Source organism: Triturus cristatus, chromosome 12 (genome assembly GCF_964204655.1).
Source record: "Triturus cristatus chromosome 12, aTriCri1.1, whole genome shotgun sequence".
Classification (NCBI taxonomy): Eukaryota; Metazoa; Chordata; class Amphibia; order Caudata; family Salamandridae; genus Triturus; species Triturus cristatus.
Genome location: NC_140595.1, coordinates 11,158,727 through 11,183,601, shown reverse-complemented (window position 1 = coordinate 11,183,601; position 24,875 = coordinate 11,158,727). Strand labels below are relative to the sequence as shown.

The 24,875-nt window shown below is 50.4% G+C and overlaps 1 protein-coding gene across 2 annotated transcripts; it reads left to right on the top strand.

The window, feature by feature from the left end:
- Window positions 1–149: 149 nt before the first annotated feature.
- PTBP1 (polypyrimidine tract binding protein 1) lies at window positions 150–23,365 on the top strand. Of its 2 annotated transcripts, none has more exons than XM_085639339.1 (15): window positions 150–266; window positions 1,755–1,785; window positions 3,813–3,870; window positions 4,709–4,881; window positions 4,961–5,107; window positions 5,304–5,480; window positions 5,564–5,674; window positions 5,760–5,931; window positions 7,202–7,279; window positions 7,574–7,719; window positions 9,662–9,695; window positions 10,020–10,112; window positions 10,958–11,174; window positions 11,505–11,582; window positions 20,874–23,365. In XM_085639339.1, the coding sequence occupies exons 1-15, from the start codon at window positions 259–261 to the stop codon at window positions 21,004–21,006; spliced, it is 1,656 nt and encodes a 551-aa protein (XP_085495465.1). In that variant the 5' UTR covers window positions 150–258; the 3' UTR covers window positions 21,007–23,365. The 2 variants fall into 2 exon arrangements, with proteins under 2 accessions (XP_085495465.1, XP_085495464.1); XM_085639338.1 differs by having other exon boundaries at window positions 160–266; window positions 4,682–4,881.
- The last annotated feature ends 1,510 nt before the right edge of the window (window positions 23,366–24,875 follow it).

The following is a 24,875-nucleotide window of genomic DNA, read 5'->3' as shown; positions in this document are numbered from 1 at the left end:
AACTTGTTTGACGCCCCGCCCCGTCCGCCGGGGAGGCGGAGCGCCGTGAAAGGGTCGTCCAATGGGAGGAGGCGCAGTTGTCCATCAGCCAATACACGCTCCGTAGGTAGCCGGGTAGTCCAATGGGCGCCGCAGCCGGGTGGGCGGTTGGCCCCGCCCATGCGGCGGCCATTTTGTGAGTCTATATTATGCCCCCGCCGCCGGCACTTCCCGCTATTCTTGCGCCTGCTCAGCTGCCTCGGCGGACCTTGATGTGCAATGGACGGGTAAGTGGGGGTCCCTGCGGGGGCGGGGGGCATCGCGTGCTGCCCGCCTAACCTCTGAGGAGGCGGGGACCGTGCGCTCGCAGGGCTCCGTGCCTCCGGTGACGGAGGGGGCCCCATCTTCAGCCGTTGATGGGGGTTGTGAGGGGGTGTTTGTGGGGGGGTTGGTCTCCTTCCCGTACGGCGTCTCTCCACATCACTTTGGTCTGAAAGCGGGTGGAGGTCCTGTTTGAACGGAGAGCCCCGCATGAACGGGGGGGGGGTAGCTCGTCTTAGTTTAAGACCCCCCCCCCCGTTAATGCGGGAGGCGGAGGTCCCGGTTAACTGGAGTGGTTCCCTCCGTGGGGGGGTTGGAGCTCCCTGTTGCCCCCCCCGTGCCTGCTGGGACGGGAGGGCCCTTACGGGGTGTGTGGGCGGCTCCTTAAGATCATCAACTAGCTCTAAAAGTTAACTTTGAAACTTTAACTGTGGGGGGGGGGGGGATCAACTCCTGAACGGTGAGGGAGGGAAGTGCTGTAAACTTTATTTCTTTTCTCGTGTAAAAGTGGGTGGCGCTTCGGTCTAATCCCGGGGGAGTTGCGGCTATGGACCACGTAGGGGGGGCTCCACGGCTAGGCTCGGGGGTGTCCCTCCCCGCATCTGGTAGACGTATCCGTGCCCCGGGGGTTGGCCTCGGTTACCCCTTCCTCTAACTGCCTCCAGATGTGCTGTTCCCCCCCCCCCCCCCCTTGTACTCATCGCCGCCTTGTGCAATCTGGGCTGCTTCCTGCCCGGAGTGCCGTGTTTGAGGGTTTTACCCAGGGAGGGGGCACGAGTGCCGTGTTTGAGGGTTTTACCCAGGGAGGGGGCACGAGTGCCGTGTTTGAGGGTTTTACCCCGGGAGGGGGCACGAGTGCCGTGTTTGAGGGTTTTACCCCGGGAGGGGGACGGAGTGGCGGGTCTGAGGGTTTTTTCCCCGGTAGGGGGCGCCGGGTATGAGTTCATGTCCCTATGAGGCCCCTGCAGATCTAGGTTCGGGGGGAGGGGGGGGGACTAGCAGCCCCACACATGCATGTCCGTGTGAGATGCCCCAGAGGAGCGGGCATCGTGTGCTGGTGACTTGGTTTTGCTGTCCCGGTGCGAGCGCCCCGAAAGCGCCTGCGAAGGCTTTGGCCTCATGGGTCGTGTTTGAACAGCCAATTCACATGACGACCGATTCATTCTTGCAGGCACGCAAGCCTCTTCCGGCTAAGGGGGTGGGGCATGTTATGTATATTAAACAGCGGGGTGTAGCCAGGCCCTCTTTAGGGCTTCATGTCCCCGGAGGCTGCTCTTGGCGCACGAGCTTGTCTCCCCCGGAAGTTGCATCTAGAGCCCTGCGGTTGGGCATGTGCTCACGAAATCGGTTATGCCATGGATCAAGAAAAGCAGCGTGGTTATGGGGTAATGGGGCATGTACTGTGGCCGTGTTTGTACGTGCTCGTGCTAACATCTTTCTTTCCATTGTTGCAGCATTGTCCAGGATATAACAGTTGGATCAAAGGTGAGTGACATGTAACGCTGTGAATGTTGGTGGTCCCAGCCTGCAGTTCTACGGGTTGCAGGCATCGGAACAGGCAGCCCTGGGGCGAGGGTGTGCGCCAGTGTTGTACAGTTTCACGTCCCCATCTAGCTCTCCTTGTACTTATCAGGGACGAGGCCTGCGGTTATCGTGCTCTGTTCTTGTTTAGGTACAGGATGGAAGGTTAGATGCGCGTATCGTTGCTCTGGCAGCCTGTGTACGGTTTGACCTTGGTTTAAGCATCATGTGTACTGCCCTAGTGTATAAAGATCATGTGATGTGCGGCACTTGGCCTCCATTTTGTGTTCAGGCAGCGAGGCCAGGCGGGACGGGGGTGTGTGACTTTGGTGCTTTGATGTGGTGTTACTGTGCGTGCTTGGGTCTCTGTGGCTCTAGAGTGGTCATTGTGGCGGGTTCTTGTACTTTGACTTTGCGGGCATCACTGCTCTAGGTTAGTAGACCGAAACTTGGTGGGAGTCTGCGCGCGTAGCAAGTTAGGCTAGAATTACAACTATGCAGCGGTCTCCCTGGTAACCCCTCCCCGACGCACGCAGTGTCTTTGGAATTTGGAGCCGTGGCAGTCCAGCCCTCGCTCGGGGGACGTACAGAACTGACCTGGGGGGTGCCGGGGGTGAGCCACGCTCTGGTCGGCGGTGGTGGCCACTGATCTAAGCGTGTCGTGTCCAGGTACTCTCGTCCGCTCCATGGCAACCGAGCCTGCGGCCTAACGTACCCGTTCATTATTTGTGTAGCATGACAAGCGTTTCTTTGTCATAGAAAACCTCCCCGGCCTGGCACACTTCCACATGGCCTATTTCCGTAAAGCCGGTCTGCCCTGCTTTTCACCTTTGTACTTCAATGTTTCAAGTATACTTTGTGCAGACCTGCTCGTCTGCGCGCGTGTTGGATGCCACCTGTGTCTGCTGCTTCTTTATGTTAAACTTGCCGTGCATGCAGCTGCGTTTGGCCCAACTATCGAATTCCAGATCTTTCATGCTTCTATTTTCAGGTAACCTGCCTGGAACATGTTCTCTGGCCGCGGGTTCAGCATGTGGGCCAGCAGCGTTCCACACTTCACACCTTGGCCAGAAACCTAAGATTGGCCCATACTGAGCGTGATCTACTGTCTTGGTTCTGGAAGGACTCCCTTGCTCATCAGCTTTGCCCCCAGTCTTTGAATGTACTAGCAACTGAAGCTCTACCTGGAGCTCAGACTGCTGCCATTCTGGGCTACAGTCGTAGCTAGTGCCGAATTTACAAGCAGGGCTCTGTGCTTCGCGTAGTCCAGGTTTTCTGGTAAACCGCTTTGCCCTCGAGCAAGAAAACAAACTGGATTTCATGCAAGGTCTGCTGCACCTGGAGCAGATTTCTGAAACAGCTCTGGTGTTGCCTCCTAAGGTGTTTTTTTACACGTGGCTCTGGAAGGGGAAACAGCCTTTACTACGAAGGCGTTACGTTTACAACGGTACTTACCACGTAAACGTCTTTATAGCGCGCATTGGTGCCTCTTGCCACCCGTAGCCGCAAACTACGGGCGCTGCTGGTGTGTGGCGTCTGCTGGAATACCCCAAGTTTTACTTACCCAAAGCTGTTCCTACTGTGCCTGCTCTTTGGGGTGGACAATACATTCTGCTTCACCGGAGTTTATAGAGTTGCCACTCCGCTTCACGCTTGTTCCTCTGAGTTTGGCCAGACTCTGCCATCTATTGTGGCAGGCTTTTCGCTCGCTAACGGTTGGTTGCTGAGTGAGAATTGTCGTACCCTCGTGCCGGTGAAATCTGCTCCTAGGCTACAAACCCTGATCGCGCACCAGCAGTGTCTACTTTCAGCCCGCGCAACTTTGTAAAATGAAACTGAATTCTGCCCACCCCGGTGCTTTCTCCAGACCCAGTGGTTTACTTTCACTTTTTGTACTAATCTGAGTTTTAAAATGTGCCAGTATCTTCAGTCAGTTGTGTATCTTGTATGCAGGCAATGCTGGGCTCTTATGTCTTCTCTTTATTTTGCAGCGTGGATCTGATGAGCTTTTCTCCAGTGTAACCAACGGACCTTTTATCATGAGTGCAGGTAAAGCTTTCGTCCACTCATGTTTTAAAGGGCCTTCCTGCAAGTGCAGGCTCTAGATTTGTTTGGCCTGCCCTCCTATATAGTTGTATTAATGTGCAGGACGTCTTGATTTAAAGTTAATCTTGTTCAAATTGGCCTGGAGCTAAGATGGTCTAAGGGGGTTAAAGCACTGTGGATTGAGTGGTGAAGTTCGGGGGACGGTGACGGAAGAGGAGCGACAGACTTAAAGAACTGGGTGATGGCCGAATCAGGAATGGGCAGACTGAGTTCGAGTAGAGCAATGAGTGGAGAAAAATAGGGGGTTGAAAGTTCAAAATTTGGAGGAAAGGGAGCGATAGGCAGGCCAAGTTAATGTTAAAGATTTGGAGAGGCAAAGGAGTGGATGTTAAAGTGACATGAGGGAGTGATGGGCAGTCTTAGTTCAGTAAATGTTATGTTGAGACTTGGAGAAGGGAGTGGGTGGGGGCAGGCTTGGAGGAGTGACTGTTCAGAATAGGTATAAAAGGGGTGGAGTTGGGTCTGTTGAAGAGACTTGGAGAAGAGGGTGGTGGGCAGCCGAAGAGTAGTGAGTGTTCAGGGGACTTGTAACAGAGCAGTAAAGCCCGAAAGAGGCGCCTCTGGTTTGCAGAAATCTTGATCGTTTGGCCAGTGCGCATCCCTGGTGCAGTATGAGCGCTACGGCTGTGAAGGGGGTTATTGCTGGGGTGGGTGCTCGGTGTAAAGTATAAAAACGGTCTGGCTAGTGGAAGGCTTGTGCAGCAGCGATCACTGCTGTGTGATAATGGAGGTTTGAACGTGTTTCTTTTTTCAGCCAATTCAATTGAATTGAATTTTTCAGCTAATGGCAATGACAGCAAGAAATTCAAAGGTGACGTAAGGCCTGTCCAGGTGGCCTCCAGAGTGATCCATGTGCGCAAGCTGCCCATGGATGTCACCGAGGCGGAAGTAATCTCCCTCGGGCTGCCTTTTGGGAAAGTCACCAACCTGCTGATGCTGAAGGGCAAGAACCAGGTGAGTGTCCTCTGCTCTGGGGTGTGCGCGCAGCTGCTGGGGTTCGTACTCCTTCCTGAACGCCCCTTCTTTCTCTCAGGCTTTCCTAGAGCTGCACAGCGAGGAGGCTGCCAATGCCCTGGTGAGCTACTACTCCACCGTCACCGCCGTGCTCCGCAGCCAGCCCATCTTCATCCAGTTCTCCAATCACAAGGAGCTGAAGACGGACAACTCTCCCAACCAAGCGGTAAGCCGGGGCTACGGTTCGCTGGGACTCCTCTGTTGCCCACATGTCTCGGGTGCTTGAGCTGGGGGGTGGCGGTGCCTTCCCATGGTGGTGTCGGAGGCTCGCGTGCCCTTCCGCGGGTGTTGGGTCTCCAGCCCTCCGGGAATGGTGTCCGGATGCCGTAAATGATGCCCTTCCCCTCTTCTTTCCTTCACAGCGAGCTCTCGCCGCGCTCCACGCCGTGAACTCGGTGCAGTCTGGGAACATTGCGCTGTCGGCCACGGCCTCGGCGGCGGCTGTGGACGCCGGGATGGCGATGGCGGGGCAGAGCCCAGTGCTACGAATCATTGTGGAGAACCTCTTCTACCCGGTCACGCTGGACGTGCTCAATCAGGTGCGTACTCTGGTGTGGCGTGAAACCTCGAGACGAGCGCCCCGTGGCAGGTGTGCACCACTAAATCTTGTGTTATTCCTTAGATTTTCTCCAAGTTTGGCACGGTGCTAAAGGTGATCACTTTCACCAAGAACAATCAGTTCCAGGCGCTGCTGCAGTACGCCGACCCCGTGAGTGCGCAACACGCCAAGCTGGTGAGTGAGTCCCCCTGGCTGTGCCTTGCATCCTACCTGCTCGCCCTCACCAGCAGAGCTCATGTGTCCTCCTTTGTCTCCGCAGTCCTTGGACGGGCAGAATATCTACAACGCCTGCTGCACACTGCGCATCGACTTCTCCAAGCTGACCAGCCTGAATGTCAAGTACAACAACGACAAGAGCAGAGACTACACGCGGCCCGACCTGCCCTCCGGGGACGGGCAGCCCTCGCTGGACCAGACCATGGCGGCTTTCGGTGAGGCTCTAGGGACCTGCGTTCTCCCGAGAGGGGAACTGTTGGCGTTACCTGAAGGATTACACCAACAATAAATACTTGCTGCTTCCCTGCAGCCTCCTGGTGTGCTCCATGCGGCCCGCCTCCTGTGACGATGGAAATGGAGTGTGCGAGTCATAGGAGCGGTAGATAGTATACTTGTGCATAGATCGCCATCTGGTGTATTAGACTGACGTTTCTAATGTATAACAAGTGAGGGTCTTGGTGTCTTCCCTCTTTGCCTGCGCGCTTTTAACAGCCTTGGTTACCTGGCCGCCTGCAGTTCAATGTTTGTCCGTGGCAGAGTTTAACCGAACTTAAACACGTTTGCCATGGCCGGATTGAAATGGCCCAGATTGACCCGCACCGAACCAGTAATGGAGCAAGAACCGTGCTGGTTCTGGTCTCCTGCACCCACATGGGTGTGGTGCCTGTGTCCTGATAGTCATCCCTTCCGTGTCTTACTCGGCCAGGTACGAGTTCTGTGCGTGTTGTAAGTACTCCAGGCCACCCACGGCATTTGAGTGCTGCTCTCCTCGGTCCAGACCTTGTCATGGGGCTCTCAAAGGGAAGCCGTGTCTCCTGGAAATGGCATCAGGCCTAGACCACAGCCTGCTAGGCGGTCTCAACATTTTGCTGCCCCTTGAATGAATCCCTGATCACCTTCAGAGTCAACTGGTTAACCACTAAACTGTCATTGAACACCACGCTAACTACTGGCCGTCCCAGGGGTCCATGCCCTGACCCAAGCCTGGGCATTAGGCTGCAGGCAAGTTTACAAGAAACCAAACCTCCTCTGGTCATGTTCCCCAAACTGGAGGCCAGCTCCGACCCCCATGCAGGCCAACACTGGCCATTCCAGTAATCAGTCTTAACAACCCCCCTTCCTGTGCGCCATGTTGAGTGCGCTTGTGTATAGCTTGCTCGAGATCTCGGGTCATGGCGCACACGGACCTTTGCAGCGGAGCTCCAACTCGGGGCCGAGCATCAGCCAGGCGCACGTCTTACAGGTGAAATGGTGAATTTAAATTTAACTGAGGTGACTAAACCCCAGGTTCTGTTAACGAGGCTTGTGTTTGCTCCATCTGTTGCGCCTCGGTTAAGCACGTTGTTAGCTATGTTTTGTGTAGGGTATCTTTCCTGTAACTTTTTTGTGGGGGGGGTGGGGGGGGGGGTTAGGTGTTAAAAATGGATCAGAACTGCAACTGAATGTCCGGAATCTGTTCTCACATGCGTGTCTTTGCTCTTCCAGGTGCTCCAGGTTTGATTTCAACCAATCCCTACGCAGGAGCCGGCTTTCCACCTGCCTTTGCCATTCAACAAGCTGGAGGTACGGTTGTTTCTCTTGCTTCCTTGAGCGCCGATTTGCCATCGCTTGTCCGTTTAACGTGGGTGGGCCCCTTGAAGGTGGGCATCCGGACGTGCACGGTGTCTGCACCACGCGTTCTTCTTCATAGACCAAGTGTTTGTGTTCACCCGCGCTTGAGAGCGGGCACCAGGCTCACTTGGTTCTAAGAGGGAGGACCAGGCATCCTCCCCCAGGGCAGGATGTCAGCACAAGACTGCATGCGCCAGAAGCGCGAGGGCTCGGAACGCTTTTGCTAAGCTGCTGTTTATTTTGCAGGCCTCTCGGTCCAGGGTGTCCACGGAGGGCTGGCGCACCTGGGCATCCCCGCTGCGGCGGCTGCAGCAGCTGCCAGCAGGATGGGCATGCACGGCATGGGGGCGCCCGGAAACTCTGTGCTCCTGATCAGCAATCTTAACCCCGAGGTGAGTAGCAGCGCCCCCCTGACCTGCACATTCACCCCTCCCAGCTGCCCTTTGAGCCATGTATGTGTTTCAGCATTCCTCACCTGTACTCTGTGCTACCACCCTTCTCGCCTCAAACATCTCGTTGTGTAACGTGTCATTTTCATGTGTCCGTGATGTTGAATTGAAACCGAGTGGGGCCGGGTCACCAACACGTGTTCAGCGCTTGGTCTGGATTTGTACTTGGTTCCGAAAGCCTCGCTGGGTTTGTGCTGCCTGTGTCCCGTTCACCCAGGTAGCATGTCCTCACCCGAGCCTGGTTCAGCTGTCCCACAACTTGACACGCCTAGCTTCACCTGGATGGGTTGGGGCTGCTAAAAGCTCGCCTCCTACATACCATATCTACAACGGTACCCACCAGCCCTAATTTTAAGTAACTAGATTGCAGGGTATGTGGACACCTTTTCACAAACTAGGGCTGTTTCCAAGTCTGAACGTGTCAAGTTAACGCTTTCAGTGCTTGGTCTGTTCCACTCGTTCTTAAAAGACTTCATGGATTAAACCTTGTTTTGTTAGCGACTTCACTTTTGGGCACCGTGTTCCAGAATCGCTAGGATGGCAGGTTCAGTAGAGCTGCTCTGGAACAAGTCCCGCTATTGCTTGGGAGAATCGAATGGCGCAAACGCCTCTGCTTCATGCAGATGTTGGCACCTGGCCGAACGTAGGGGAATTAAAAGAATGCACGCCGTTAGCGCAGAGCCTCCGTACGTGTATCGGGGTAGGTCCCCACTCACCGTTGGATGCTTCAAAGTCGAATCTAGTTGTGCCTGCCTCACCAAGTTCTGGTAGTTTGTCTGGTTCTCGCACTTCATAAAATCGGACTCCTCTGAGTTTGAATTTATCGGGTGCGATAAACCCCATTAGATCGCACTTGAAGAATAAAACGCACCAACATGTGATGCTGAGTCAAAACTGAGCAGTTTTCCTCCCTCAAGTATACCCAGGTTTGACTTGTATGTATGTGCGTAGAGAGTAGTTTCCTTGTTCAATATTCAGTGATTACCTGTAGTGCCTGGCCATGTACCAGTCCGCCCTCTGGGCGGTTTCCGCTGCACCGACTTGGGGCGCATCAGGGGACCCCCAGACTCGGCTAGACATGGTCCAGCGCGGCCACTAGTATGCATATGAGAGCACTGCACAAGTGTCCCTGCAGTGTCCAGGGGTATTGTGGTGGCATTAAACAGTGTCCTGGGGTTGAGCTGTCCAGGGCTGCAGGCCGTTGGAGCTGGCAGCTTGTCCTCTGAAATCGCCGTAGATTGACTGGTCTTCTGGTCGTGAAAGGCGCTTTCAGGTGCGAAGTGCCAAATCCCAGTAGCCTTCGAGCATGCTTCGGTCCATTACAGGAGAGCAGGTCCTCCAGTCATGGCTCCGACGCAGATTGCACTTTCATTTCGTCTGGCCCCAAAATGGGAGACTTACTGAACCCACCTCTGTTCTTGGAGCGATCGCCCTCAGCACTGTTAATCTCCTGTAACATACTTCTTTGTCTTGCTGGTACAGCCTTTTAACCTTCTGTGTACAAGTATTGAATGTAGAACACTTCATGTTTCCTGATGTATTTACTGACTGTTTTTGCTACTTTTTTCTTCTCTTCCCATTCCCCTCACCCCATTTTCTTCCCTGATCCGGAATTTCTTTGCCAACTGACTGCACGGCCCTTCCGCTTCCTGTTGTCGCTTGAAACAATTAAAATCTTACCCCTTCCAAAATTTTAAACCTCTGCTCTCCGGAAACCAACCTGTCCTTCAATATTAACCATCTTGACAACATCATCATCCATCAACCAATCTTGTCACTCCTCGGCGACTGCCCTTCCTCGTGGACAATTTCTGCAAGCTCTGCTCTCCTCTCCGGCTCCTCTTACTCTCCCTGTCCCTTCGCTGCCTTGCTCTGCTGTTTCTAGAGAGTTACACCCCACTGCCTCTTTATTCTGTTCGGTATGTTATCATTCACTCTTTTTACCTTTGTGTTCTGTGATGTTGTATTCGGATGTACCGTTTGCCGCTCTTGACATGTGCATGCTCGGTGTTGGAGTTGCCTGCTTTAGCATGGGTCATTTCTTTGCATGAGATTAAAGTAGCTCAGTTCGCCTTTAGAATGTCGTTTAGTTGATGTGTGAGAGCCCCTGGGTGCTCTTCGCCTTTGATACTAATGATGGGCAGGGATGAGGAGTGGGAGGAGTGAGGTTGTAGCGTTGGGCTGGCTGTGCAGAGCGCTCGGCTCCTCGTCTGAACATCTTTTCTTCCTCGCTGCTTCTCAAGGGGTCTACGGCGACGTGCAGAGGGTGAAGATCCTCTTCAACAAGAAGGAAAACGCGCTCATTCAGATGGCGGACAGCAACCAGGCCCAGCTGGGTGAGTTATGAAACCTGGTGCGGTGTGTCCTCAGACTTATTGACCCCCTTCGAGTAATCTGCAGCTTTGTGAAACCTCTTGTGCGCTCAGCGAGTGCTGAGGCTAGTGTATGTAGCAATAAGCAAGCTGGCTGGAGGTTTAGCCCTCACATGGGTTCGCGCATTTCCTGCTCTGGCCGCACTTTTAAAATCCAGGGACAGACTAGTGCTGCGAAGTAAAGGAGCGCCCCCCAGTGTAGCAGCCACCTATCGTAAGCTGGGACCTGAAGGGCTGACCCGTGCCAGGGGCAGTGACCCGAGTGGCTAGAGCCCTTGACCTGAGCTCATTTACTCAGGAGTCTTTGAACATCTGAGCTAACCCATAGCTGTGACCATCGAAGTAAGGGCAGTGATGGCGCAATCCTGGCAACGACGGCGGGAGAGAATGGGAGTTCCGGGAAAGAGGGGGTGTAGCGCCTCCCTGTTGACCCCTTTTTGCCAAAGCAGTGTGACGCGTGTGCATGACTGAATTCTGAGCTTCTGCCCCTCCTCCAACACTTAATGACCACTTCTTGCTGCCCAGAGATTCATTTGCAGAGGGGGTTTTAACTGGCCTGCATAGACTGGACCCCCGGACAACAGGGGGAAACCCCACCTCCACTACCATGGTTTTCCCGCTGCCCCATGAGGTATGCCAAGCAACTATCCCATGGCCTCACGGTTGAGGCCTGTGTCGTCAACAGTAACTCCGCTCCGGGGGGGGGGGGCTCTAGGTCAGTGCTGTTCTCTGGCTTTAACATGTTTGACCAGTCTCCATTCAGGTCTGGAGTTTGCGACTTCTCTGACCAGTGACTCTTACCATTGCAGCCATGAGTCACCTGAACGGGCAGAAACTCAACGGGAAACAGATTCGCATCACATTGTCCAAACACCAGACGGTGCAGCTCCCTCGTGAGGGCCAGGAGGACCAAGGCCTCACCAAGGACTACACCAACTCGCCTCTCCATCGTTTCAAGAAGCCTGGCTCCAAAAACTTTCAGAACATCTTCCCTCCATCTGCAACCCTTCATCTTTCCAACATCCCGTAAGTTCAGAATTTGTTGTACTGCTGTTACTGCTTTTGTGTGCTTTACTGTTTCTTCTCAAAGCTCCTGTGCATGAGGGGCGTGATAAGATTGTGTGCATCAGACGCTGAATCAAGTTTGCGAAAGCCTATCTCTGACCAAGGAACTCTTTAAGGAACCCGCTGGTGCTTTATTATGAGTGATGGGGACTTGGTGTGGGCTGGGGGATGGCCTGTGAGCTGACTGGTGCTTTACTGCGATTGTAGGAGTGAGACGCTTACCACTTCGTGTAGATTCTGGATTTCTGTTAAGAATGGGCTGTAATCTGCTCATGTTCTTTCGCTTTGCAGGCCTGCAGTATCCGAAGATGATATAAAGATGCTTTTTTCAAATACCGGTGGAGTAGTGAAAGGATTCAAATTCTTCCAGTAAGTGATTGTTTCATGTGTAAATGTAGAATATGTAAAATATTGATTTGCCTAAAAGCAGTTTGTAGTTTAAACTGGCCAGGAATGCCAGGCTCCCTATGCCACCCCATACAACCTGCCAGATTAAGGTCGCTCTTCTGGACAGTGACTACGATTCATTTTTTAGTGTGGAGGATAAAGACTTGTTGAAACTTGCTGTAAAATTCTGCGGTTCATGAGAATGGACTGCTACTTGCCGGAGGGGGGTGGTGATTTCCTGTGCATTTCTATGCAGTCCTGGTGGGTAATTGACTCCTTTATATATTTTTCAACTTTACTTGAATTCACAAAGATGATTGAAAATCCTGTGGAGAAAAAATCGGTTCTTTTCCCAAATGTACTTGATTAAATGCTAAAGTACCTCAACTTTGATTTGCTCATCAAATGTGAAGTAGACAAAGCAAAAACACAACGTTCTAGGTGTGTTCTGCATTAGTCCGCCATCTAATTTTGGGGTTGGATGATTGCAATTGTTTGTTTTCTTTTGAGTCACAAGTTTGACTCCTTGGTTGTCAATGCCGTAGTACTCGTTTTCTCCATCGAATGGTTCGGATATAATCTCCGCCTGGAGATCCTTCGGCCTCCCCTCGATTCTCTAGTAGCGGTCCACTCAACTGCATTGACTCGATCGTGTAGTCTGTTGCATCTGAGAGCTCTCCCTCTACATATTGGGTCTTCAACTCGCTTTCGTGGCCTACAGGCCACGCCCAGCCAGGCTTTCTTTCCCCATTTCAGTGTCCTTCAGAGAATGACCTGCTGATGGAATGAGCTCCAGTCCGTTTGTTCGGAGTGCAATTCTAGGTACCTCATACCGATCAGCACCATTTGCAACCTACGCCTTTCTCCCAATCAAGCGGACATTTGTGAGGCCTGCAAATTTTTTGCTCCAAAAAGGTTTGGGGTAGACTTAATGCCAAGAAATGCAGGTCAGGCAAGTGGACTGTTCCCGACCTCTTTGGTCAGCAACAAGACTAAGACTATAAAGCGTTGGCAGCACAAGAAAAATGGCTCCATTCTAATTCAGTCTCAATCTGATCTGGCCTCAGCCACCCTTCATCCGACACGTGTCACGGAGTGCTATCGCCTCCGATCCAAAGCCCAAATCTGTCTTGCTTTAAACTGCTTACTGTCTGCTGCAAAAAGGCCCATCTCTATAGGAGAGTAACCTAGTGTTCGAGGCATGTGGGCTGCTGAATTCATATCTGTGCATAGATCGCCGCCTAGTGTTGGGTCCGGATGATTGCACGTTGTTGTCCTGGAAGAGTCTTCGAAGTATCCTGGGATAGGTGACTCCTCCCCTGGACTACAGTGCGCATGGTCATCCTCTCCATCCTCAGATTGTTTTTTTCCGCCATTGGGTTCGGATGTGCTTATCTTGACTCCAGTTAGGAAAAACTTTTTCCAGGCCAAAAGGCCTTTAGTTCGCGTCGGTACTGTTCCCGATCGGTATCGATAGTATCTTGTTAGTTTACTAACTTCCAGAACCAACTTTTTCGCTTCCTACCCGACCATCGACCAGTCATCGACGATGGAATCGAGGACACCATTCAAGCGGTGTCCGGTATGTAATGCGAAATATCCCCACATCGACGTCCATCCGGTGTGCAACAAATGCCTTTCACCGGATCACGACGAATCTACATGTATGGCCTGTGCCCGATTCCGATCCAAGAAGACTCTCCGGAATCGGCTAGCAGCGAGACTCGAAGCGCAGCAAGCGGCACCGGCCGACATCTTCAGCGCTGAGACCGAAGATGTCAGACGTGGAGAACCTACCCTCCAGCCCCGTTTCCGAACTCTACTCCGGCTCGGAAGACGTTGAAGAAAGCCTCTTTCGCAGAGACTAAGACGACACCGAGGTAGGAGACTACAATGAGGCCTTAGGGGCCGAAGAGAGTAGCTCCGATGACGAGCAAGGCCTACCCGTACAGACTGAGGACATCCCAGTGCGCCAGTCTATGGCTCCGGTCGAGGGATCGCCTTCGGGCCTTACCCAAGACCTATCCCGCAGTTCTTCGGCCCCGCCCTCTGGCCCGGCCTCGGACATTCAGCGGCAGCCATTAATACCCAAACCGGCTGGTTTCCTTTCTTCGAAACCGAAAGCTGTATTGGTTCAACCGAAACCGAAAGTAACGCTGGTCGGATCGAGGCCCACCACACCTTCGACGCCAGCAAAACCCATCGGCACCGAGCGCACCAAACAAGACTTCGGTGCCGAGCTTGCATCGGTCGGCGTCGACATACGGAAGAAGACCTTCGGTGCCACCAAACCTACTCGGCTCCCGGCACCGACGCAATCTACTCCGACCCCAAAGGTCAAGCTGCCTGCTGCGTCTCACACCGCTTCGACAGCACCACCAAAGGCACACTCATCGAAGACGTCGACTGCCATTACCGCCCCTCGACTCGATGACTCACCGGCGCCGAAAAAGTCCACGCCCGCTTCTACGGAACCGGTCGGCGCAAAGAAATCGATGGCGCTCCAGGTGCGGCCCGTTGCTGCGCACGGCACCAAACACAAAACAGTCCTCCAGGACACATCGGGCTCCGAGCCAATAAAAGCTCCAACAGCCTCTTCGGCACCGGCCAACATTACTTTTGGCCTGCCGCCATCCACGGCCCCGAAAATGTTCCAAATCAGGACACGGGTCACCCACACCACGATCACGCCTGCCGAATGTTGTCCTGCGGAGACGTCTCCGTCACATATCATCGACGCCGACACCGGCAGGATGCTGCTCCACTTCAGAGCCAGCTTTGGACTCCTTCCGGATCCCACTTAAAAGAAAGCTGCCAGTGGTTTCGGAACCGGTTCTTTACGAACCTCTCCATTCCCCCTACCAGGATCCACTGTCCTTCTCTCCCACACACTCCGACACAGATGTTTTGGAGGACTACATGGGTGACCACGTCCCCTACCCCGGAGAAATGGACCCTCAAGGCCAACAGGACCCTGATCAAGCTTGGGATGACCCTGTCGACTCCGGTGCACCTATAGATGCACAGTACCCGCAACTCTATGGAGCAAAAACATCTCCCACAGAGGACACTGCCGCGTTCAACGCCTTAATTGAACGTGCTGCGGCCAATCATGGGGTGCAACTTCACTCTGACACCGTAGAGGACGACTTTCTCATGGACACTTTCGCATCCTCAGAAAGGAACATTAAAACTCTACTTATGTTGAAGGGTGTCCTCAAACCAGCAAAGGACATCTTCAAGGAACCCACCAGGGCAAGAGTAATAAACCCCAGGATCGACAAAAAATACAGATCGGCGCCTGGGGACCCCACCTACATTAGAGGCCAGTTACCTTTGGATTCAATTGTAGTTGCGAATGCTCGCAAGAGGGCACACTCGCAAACAGGTGATGCTCCTCCCCCGGACAAAGAGTCCAAGGTGCTAGAGACCTCCGGCAAACGGGTTGCCGCACAGGCGGCTAACATATGGCGTATTGCCAATACTCAGGCGCTCCTCGCTCGCTACGATCGAGCACACTACGACACATTAGAAACATTACTCCAACACCTCCCTGACCAATTCAAAGAGGGAGCAGAGATCCTCATCAGGGAGGGACAGCTCCTCACAAATGCATCCATCAAGTGTGCACTGGATGCCGCGGATACAGCTGCCAGAGCCATAAACACTAGCGTCATGTTCCGACGACATGCCTGGTAGCGAATCTCCGGATTCAAACCTGAGGTACAAAATAACATCCTCAACCAACCTGTCAACCCAGACTACTTATTCGGGCCGGAGGTTGACACCACCCTAGAGAAAATAAAAAAGACACGGACACTGCAAAGTCCAATGGGGCTCTACAAACGCAGTCCTTTCGGAGCGGCTCCTTTCGTTGCCCTGGAAATAGAGGAGCCGGTAGAGGACAGGGGTCACAGCAAACATACAACAAAGGCAACACACAGAGCACCTACGACAAAAAAGCCCGGGGTGGATATCGTGGCTCCAGCACAAAGGGCAGAGGACGCGGCTACGGCAACACCAGGTCCTCCCCCAAGAACAAGCAGTGACGCCCTCTCCCTTCCTCCCGACCACATAACACCTGTCGGGGGAAGGCTACAAAGGTTCCTGTCCACGTGGAACTCCATCACCACGGACAGGTGGGTCAAAGATATTGTCAAATACGGTTACTGCCTAGAATTAACCTCCACTCCGCCCACAATACCTCCAAAAAACCGTCCTATGTCCTCAGAGCACTTAATGCTCTTACAGCAGGAGGTGCAAAGTATGCTACTAAAAGGTGCAATAGAGGTCGTACCCGTCCACGAGCAAGGTACGGGGGTGTACTCCCTGTACTTCTTAATACCAAAAAAGGACGGGTCGCTCAGACCTATATTAGACCTGAGACCCCTAAACCGGTACATTCTTTCCGAGCATTTTCACATGCTCACTTTACAGCAAGTCCTCCCGCTGCTCAAGCAGGGAGACTTCCTGGCCACACTGGACCTCAAAGATGCGTATTTCCACATACCCATTCACCCCTCACACAAAAAATACCTCAGGTTCACTGTTCAGGGGCAGCACTACCAGTTCAAAGTCCTTCCCTTCGGCGTGACAACAGCACCCAGGGTTTTCACAAAGTGCCTAGCTACTGTAGCGGCACATCTGCGGAGGCAGCACATACACGTCTACCCTTACCTGGACGACTGGCTCATTCAAGCAAAGTCAGCCCAACAATGTGCCAGCCACATATCCCGCACATTCACCTCCTTCACAGTTTGGGGTTCTCACTAAATTACCCAAAGTCCCATCTCCAGCCCGCACACGTACAACAGTACCTAGGTGCGACCATAGACACTCTGGCGGCCACAGCTCAGCCAAATTTAGTGAGAATCAACAGCATACAGATGCTGATTTCCAAGTTCAAACCACAACACTCCCTGCGCGAGTGTTCATGCAGTTGATAGGCATGATGGCCTCCTGCATTTTCATAGTCCCGCACGCGAGACTACATATGCGCCCGCTCCAGGAGTGCTTAGCACGTCAGTGGAATCAGGCTCAAGGACAGTTGAAAGACCTAGTGTTGGTGAGCGGTCGGGCATACAACTCTCTGCATTGGTGGAATCCACAAAACCTTTGCAAGGGCTGACCGTTCCAAGAGCCTGTTCCACAAATAATACTGACAGCGGACGCGTCTCTCCAGGGATGGGGAGCTCATGTACTCAGTTACACAGTGCAGGGACTATGGACAATACAACAAAAGAAGATGCACATCAACCTTCTAGAACTGATGGCAATCTTCCTAGCAATGAAAGCATTCAAAGTACACTTGTGCAACAAAGTCGTGTTGATCCGGACGGACAACATGGCCGCCATGTACTACATACAAAAGCAGGGAGGAACACACTCTCCACAGTTGTCTCATCTGGCTCAGAGCATGTGGAAGTGGGCCATTCAGAGGAACATGTTCCTCATGGCGGAACACCTCCCCGGCAAGGACAACCAGATGGGGGATCTGCTCAGCAGACACAGCCACCAGATGCACGAGTGGGAGTTACACCCATCAGTTCTCCAACCGTACTTCCAGCAGTGGGGTCATCCAGACATAGACCTATTCGCCACAAGCAAACTCAAAATGCCAAAGCTTTGCCGCCAGGTTCCCACATCCGCAGTCGCAGGGCAATGCGATATGGATGAACTGGTCCGGCAGATTTGCGTATGCTTTTCCCCCAGCACCACTAATACCGCTGGTGGCACGCAAACTCAGACAACACTCTCTGACACTCATCCTGGTTGCTCCAACGTGGGCACGCCAGCCATGGTACACCACCTTTCTCGAACTCTCCGTGGTGCCGCATCAACGGCTGCGGGTCAAACCCGAGCATTTGACGCAGAACCATGGAGAGGTTTAGCACCCAGATCCGCAACAGCTGAACCTGGCAATCTGGCTCCTGAAGTCCTAGAGTTTGGCTACCTTAACCTGCCGCCTGACTGTATGGACATCATTAAGGAGGCCAGGAGACCCACTACCAGAGCTTGCTATGCAGCCAAATGGAAGAGGTTTGTCATTTATTGCAATAATAATGACAACCCGCTAGACGCATCCATCCAAAACATTATTTGTTACCTATTACACCTCTACCGATGCAATCTGGCGTACACCTCTATACATGTCCATTTGACCGCAATATCCGCCTATCTACAAGCCAGGCAGCACCTCTCTATTCAGAGTGCCTGCCATCAAAGCATTCTTGGAAGGACTCAAACGAGTCATTCCTCCTAGCCACCCACCAGCCCCAATGTGGAACCTCAACTTGGTCCTCACACGCCTGATGGGTCCACCCTTTGAACCTCTACACTCATGCGAGATTCAATTCCTTACCTGGAAAGTAGCTTTCCTAGTAGCGATAACTTCTTTACGAAGAGTTAGTGAACTCCAGGCACTAACCGTCCAAGAGCCATTTATACAAGTTCACGCCAACAGGGTCGTACTACGTACCAACCCCAAGTTCATGCCCAAGGTGGTATCGCAGTTCCACATGAATCAGACTATTGAACTGCCGGTTTTCTTTCTAAACCCACAGACTGTCGCTGGAAGGGCACTCAATACCCTAGATGTAAAGAGGGCCCTCATGTATTATATCGACAGGACCAAACCCTTTAGGAAAACACAACAACTTTTCGTTGCCTTTGCCCCACACCACAAAGGTAACGCTCTCTCCAAAGCAGGTATAGCCAGATGGATCGTTAAATGTATTCAAATTTGCTATCAAAAGGCTAAACGCACTTTAACGATTCCCCCACGAGCCCACTCAACACGTAAGTTAGGGGCCTCCATGGCTTTCCTAGGAAACATTCCTTTGCATGATATATGTAGAGCAGCCACCTGGTCCACTACACATACATTTACCAAACACTATTGTGTAGATGTACAATCGAAACAGCAGGCAGCTGTAGGACAGGCTGTTCTCAAAACTCTTTTTCAGACCGCTGCAGCTGGCACTGGTAGCCGCCGCTAATAGAGGGCACTGCTATGTATTCTATGCACAGATATGAATTCAGCAGCCCACATGCCTCGAACTGAATATGCTACTTACCAGTATGCATCTGTTCTTGGCATGTAGGGCTGCTGACATTCATATCGCCCTCCCTCCTCCCCGGCGCCTGTAGCAGCTGCAGCTCTCAGAATTACTGTAAAGCATGGTCATCACTTTCTGTATCTACTCCATCACTGCCACAATGGCGAAAAACAATCTGAGGATGGAGAGGATGCCCATGCGCACTGTAGTCCAGGGGAGGAGTCACCTATCCCAGGATACTTCGAAGACTCTTCCAGGACAACAACGTGCAATCATCCGGACCCAACACTAGGCGGCGATCTATGCACAGATATGAATGTCAGCAGCCCTACATGCCAAGAACAGATGCATACTGGTAAGTAGCATATTCAGGTCGTACAGTGAAACAGTAAAGCACACTGACTCATGTGTCTCCCACATTATAAAGCCTATTCCATGTCACCACCCAACTCTGCATAATCCCTGCTGCAGCATTCTATCTGTACCAGCTCCTGGGCTGCGCATGACCAGTCTCTCCGCGCAGCCCTTGCACAGGTGTGCACACATGTAACCAGTCCGGGGCCCCTTACCCTGGATGCAGCGCAGCGGTCTTATCTCACATGGTGGACACCGGTGAGTTCCACATGCAGTCCATTTTATTCGGAGTTCACTCTGGGTGGGAATTCGAGCTTATGAGGCTCTACCACAGTAGAACTTAAAAAAAAAAATAATCAGGTGTTCAAGACATAACTCTGGCTCCAAACCACCACATCAATTTCCTGATCTAGCTACTAACTCCCTGAGTCTTAACAACGAAACGTGCATTCAAATCTGTGCATGGCTCCAGAAATTGTACCATGTAAATATGGATGCATGTGCGGTGCATACTCTACTGTTCAACTTACTGTATCCCATAGACTCCTGTTGGATTGTTATTTTTGCCACCTGATGTGGACGTGTACTGTGTGGACTAGTTTTGACACGTCCTCTACTCTGCCACTTGAGCCCAAAAGGTGCAATTAGGTTCTGAAAAGCCTTGGTCAACGTTTGTCCTGGTGACTCTGGACTCCAGGTCCTCTCACCTTTTCGGGGCCATGTACCCGTTGATTTTATTCCCCAAAAAGCTTTCATTGCTTGGATGAACGCCATTCCAGTGCTGCATGAAGTATCCAGGTTGGTAACCTATCTCCCCACCACCTCAAAACAGTGCGCCTGGCCTGCCTTCTGCTTGAAAACGTGTAGTGCCAATGAGGTGGGCCCACAGAAGGACGGTCTAAAATCAGTCCTGGTGCTTTTATGGCGCCATTCATTGCCAGCCTATCGAGGGTTATGTCCCACCAGATTCATTTGTTTGTTGTACAGACAGACTTCAGCTAATAAACCACACTCACCCTACAGGTTAAAGAAGCAGTAGGGCCATTACCTGCTGGAGGATAACCTTCTGCCTTGGTCTCCTTTCCTGCCATTGCATGGCTCAGCAGGACAAGATGCCTCTCCTACCCATTGAAGCCTTCACCACTTGACAGGACAGTCAAAAAGCAGCTGATCACTCCATGCTATCAGAGGATATTTTTAATTAAGGCCTTTTCTAAATCTGAAGGTTTTTGCAATTCTTGCTGATGCTCACGGGGATGACCAATGGCACAGGAGAATAACTGAGCTTGTGAAGCTCAAGTTTGTAGTATGCAGAATTCACAATCTACATACCAAGGGATCTGCATCTTTGGAATATGGGCACAAAGCTTGCAAAAGCAGTCATTGAAGGTACACGAGGTTAAGTTGCTCCTCCCCACGAAACCGAGCAATTGATGCAGATAAAAAGCCATAGGCTTTTATGGGGCCACAGTGGCACAAGCAAAGTCTGATCATGGGAATGATGAATACCATTGGGAGGTGTTGGAGCAGCTGCCGCAGCATTTCCCAGAGGACGATGGAACACTTCTGTGCACTTACCGCTGTGGATGCTGCTCACAGGCAGGGAAACACCAGAATCCTTCGTACAACACCTTGGCTGAAGGGGTCTGGCTTGTTTTCTCGAAACCAAAGACTTTCAACAGTCGTTGCCCAGCACTAGGTTACAGAAATGCTATGCGTGTAAATCTGAAGCACTGCATGTTAAAACAGTTACAGGGTAAGTACTATTTGCCTCTTTCCATTCATACTGTGTCCCAAAAACAGATGTGTGCCTCTGCAGTAGGCGAATTGTCATGTTCACTTTGGCTTGGTTTGTCTGCAGGAAGGACCGTAAGATGGCGCTGATCCAGATGGCTTCTGTGGAGGAGGCTATCCAAGTGCTGATAGAGCTGCACAACCACGACCTGGGCGAGAGCCATCACCTGCGCGTGTCCTTCTCCAAGTCTACGATTTAAGTGAACTCGTTCCGAAAAAGAAATGAACTTAAATCTCCCCCCATGGTGCCGGATCGCAGACGGATCTCCAACCAAGGGAACAACTTCCATCATTCCAGAAAACCAAGACAAAGCCACTTTAAAATCCAGCTCAAGTGACCTTAAAGACCAGAGATTTTATTTTTTTTAAGGTATCTGTTCATGTTTTTTAAAGTCTCGACTTTTACTACCTTGCAGCAGAAAGATCCAGAATGTGCATTGAAATATTGGTTTCTACTGTAAGGTGGGATATACTACTATGATCCATTCCTGGGCGTGTCGCTCTGCAATCACCCTGATGCCTTACTATACTTTCTTTACCCATTTAAGCCTTCTGAAGACACTAGACTGTGCCCCCCAACATCCCAAATGTGTTGCATCAAACACGCGATCTCCCAGAAGAAACCGGTTCCAGGTGAAGGTGTTTCCTCCAAGCCTCAGTCCAGCCTGTGCCTTAACTCTTTCCCAGACCAAAGTTGAGACAAACCAGTGACTTGCATAATCGGAGTGGCGTAGGCAATGTGGCTAAAGAAAATATCGAATAATTACGTATCAGCCTTCTTGTTTTGCAGTTTCTCAGCTGGATCCCAATTTCTATATAATCTGCTGTTACTTTTTTTCCTTGTACCAGATTTTTTCGTTGTCATCTGCTTTTCTTACTTCGGAAAATGTGCTTGTTAATCCGTTTCCCAAAATTGTTTGCTTGAACATGGGCGACTACACAGCAGTACTTTCGCGACTTGTTTCAGAACTCTAAATTTCTTTTTTTTATTTTTTATTCGTTGGTCTACAATCTCATGTCTTGCTAATTGGTGCATAAAACGCAAGGTTTTTTTTTCCTTCAGACCAATGGTTCCCTGATTTATACATTGTCTTGGTGGCATACGGTTTCTAGCCATGGTTGCAATACTTGTTGCTGTCACCCGTCTAATCTTTTGACCAAGTCTATATCTTACTATATATGCACAATGTTTCTTTTAAGCAACGTTTATAGAAAGATAAAATGGTAGAACTATATCTTGTTAGCTTGTGTACTCTTGCTCGATTTTCATTTTTGCGCAGGCTTTGTTCCTGTGTTCTAATCGTTTTGCTTAGTCGTATGTATAATCTAGTTAGGGTAGCAGTGCGGGCAAACTGTCCTTAAAAGTACTGAAATGGTAGCAGAGCTGATTCAGCACCTAACTGAAAGAAAAGTGAGTGCAGGCCTGCTTTATCAGATGTGCAGTTTTTGCTGGCCTGCTATTTTCTTAAGCTGAAGTCCATGATCTCTTTATGCATTCCTCATCCATTCACTTAGCTTTCCTAGTCTTGGCTTTAGCTTTTAAGAAGCGCTAGTTTAAGCGTGACTATTTGTACTTTATTTTCTTATCTGCTTGACTGGCGCCCATCATAAAATGGGCTAACAGTACACACGTATTTCGTGTTCTCTGCATCATTTGCCTTTATGTAACAGTAACTTTGCCATAAGAGTTCCATTTTAGTTAGCTGCAGAAATGGCAAATTTGTGTATTCAGAATTAATTTTCTGAATTTTGGACCAAAGCTGTTTTTTCGTTATTTTTGTCTTAACTCTTTATAGTTAAACCTTCGAGGGCTTGTGACTGTGGAGCTGTTCTTGGTTTAAACAGGCGGTGTACTTGGGTCCAACTGTATAGTGCAGCTTGCTTTATTGTAGGGAGTTAAAGCCGTCTGGGATGCCTTTTAAACTTAATTTGGGCACATGTGAACTTGTGCAGCCATGTAGCAATTTGAGCTTGATAAAAGGCAGTCTTAAATATGTATGCTAAGCGTGTTTAGAATCTAAACCACAACTCCCTGAATCCATTTGTCTTTTACATCATTTTTATTGGCTCTGGCCTGCGAGGATACCAGTTTAGTTGCAAATAAATGGAATTGGTTTTTGAATGTTTAAGGAGAAACTCCCCTTGACATTAGGCAGGTTCTATTTATTGATGGCTGTTCAACATTGGTTTACTTTCCCAGTACCTCCTGATCATGTCAGCAGTTGTGACAAAACGATACCACCTCACCAGCATCTCTGCTAGTGTTGCCTTATTCCTTTGGATCCATGTTAGCGTGTAAAAGAATGTGAGAATTGGAGTGTAAATATTTATAACTTTTTTTTTTATATACCTGTTAAAGACAGATGGGGCAGCGAAACCCAGTTTTTTTTTATTGAAAAAAAACAGATGTATATTTTGATAACAGCAATTACAGGTTCAGTATTGTGAATGAAAAGCAAGGGGCAGTCGCATGGTGTAAGCAGTAAGATCTATTCTGCTTTTACCAAGGAAAGTTTGTAATGCAAAATGAACTGAAATTAAAAATTATTTTATAACAAATATTTTACATTTCTGTAGCAGTTAAGTGTTCATTGTTCGCTTTAGAAGGCAAATTGGCCCCTCTGCTCTGGGCTTTCCAATAAACTCTATTCTCCACTTCTGTTTTTCTATCCTTTGTGGGTCTTGTTTTCCTGCTGTAACTTTAACATTTCCTTTTTTGCTTTCTTAACTGACTTGAATTTAAATATTAATACAAGAGCTGTACTCAAACTTCTCCCTCTGCTTGCAGTTGCTCGCCTCTAATCATGCCGTTTAAATGTTTGTATGAGGGACCTCAATCCCTTAGGCTTAAATAGATAGGGTTGGTAATGTACAGGTATTTGCTTTTAACAAAAGCTGTAACAAGACTTGTAGACACCGTAACCTGTTGCCATGAGTTGAAAGGGTTTGCAAGATCCTTAAAATTGCTTACTGTCTTATCCAGGGCACCATCTTAAACATCCTCCTCAGATTACTGTTCTATTTTGGTAGTTTCCAGGAGCTATGTAACTACTTGCATATACTCCAATGGCTTACTTTCAAACTAGGATGTCCAACATCCTATTGCTGAAGACTGCTACAACTGATCTTATAGTCTGAAACGTCTGGCTGTATGGGAACGTGTTGTAGTATTTTTGTATGCCGTTTAAGGGATTTCAAGACTAGAAGGGTGCTTAACCTAGCATTTGAAGTTGCATTTGAAAAACCTTAAGACTAAAAGGAAAGTTGTGGATTCAGACTTGGCCTTCCGTAGTTGGTTTGGAAGGGGAGCAGAGTGCACCTCCAAATGAGGATCCCGATCAGGAACCTCATGTATCTTAAAGAGTAATAAGCCAGGTCAGTGGAGCATCAAAAGGAGCCTGTCTGGCCTGAAAAAGAGGACCATATTGGTAGAGGTACTACATTCAGTGTTAAACTGCGGCTTGAATTCTTTTCTGGAAGTGTGCTGTGCATTCTTCTTTCTGGTGGCTGGAATTATTTTTTTGTTCTTAGTGGAACTTGTTGACTACCATTTGGTGTAAGCTGGTGCCCAGGAATCACCTGTGCATTAGTGCCATCTTCAGATTCTTTATTTTTTACTGTTCAGTCTGGAAGCATGATGGATACCAGTTGAAAAATGGTTCAAAGAACACCAAAGACCTTGACCGAAAGATCCACATGCCCAGTGTCATTGAAAATACCCATGTTCAAGGCATGAGCTGTAGATCATATGCTGTGCATAGATCGCCATCTAGTGTTTGGGTCCTGATGTTTGCACTTAGTTTTTCTTCAAAGAAATCTTTTCCACTCACAAGCTAGGTGACTCCTCGTTTTGGTGATTGTGTGCATGGTCATCGACATTTTGATTTTCCCCCCCATCAGGTTTGGATGTGAATTGTTGCGCTCTGGTTCGGCGCTGTTCACACCGCCTTCAGCGTGCAATCTACTACCCTCTGGTATTTAGAGCGAGTTTCCTTTTTCTGCGTATTTACACTGAATCCTTCGAGTGGAAGGCTGTTGGGCCTACCCGTGCCGGGTTCAGTAGCAGTCG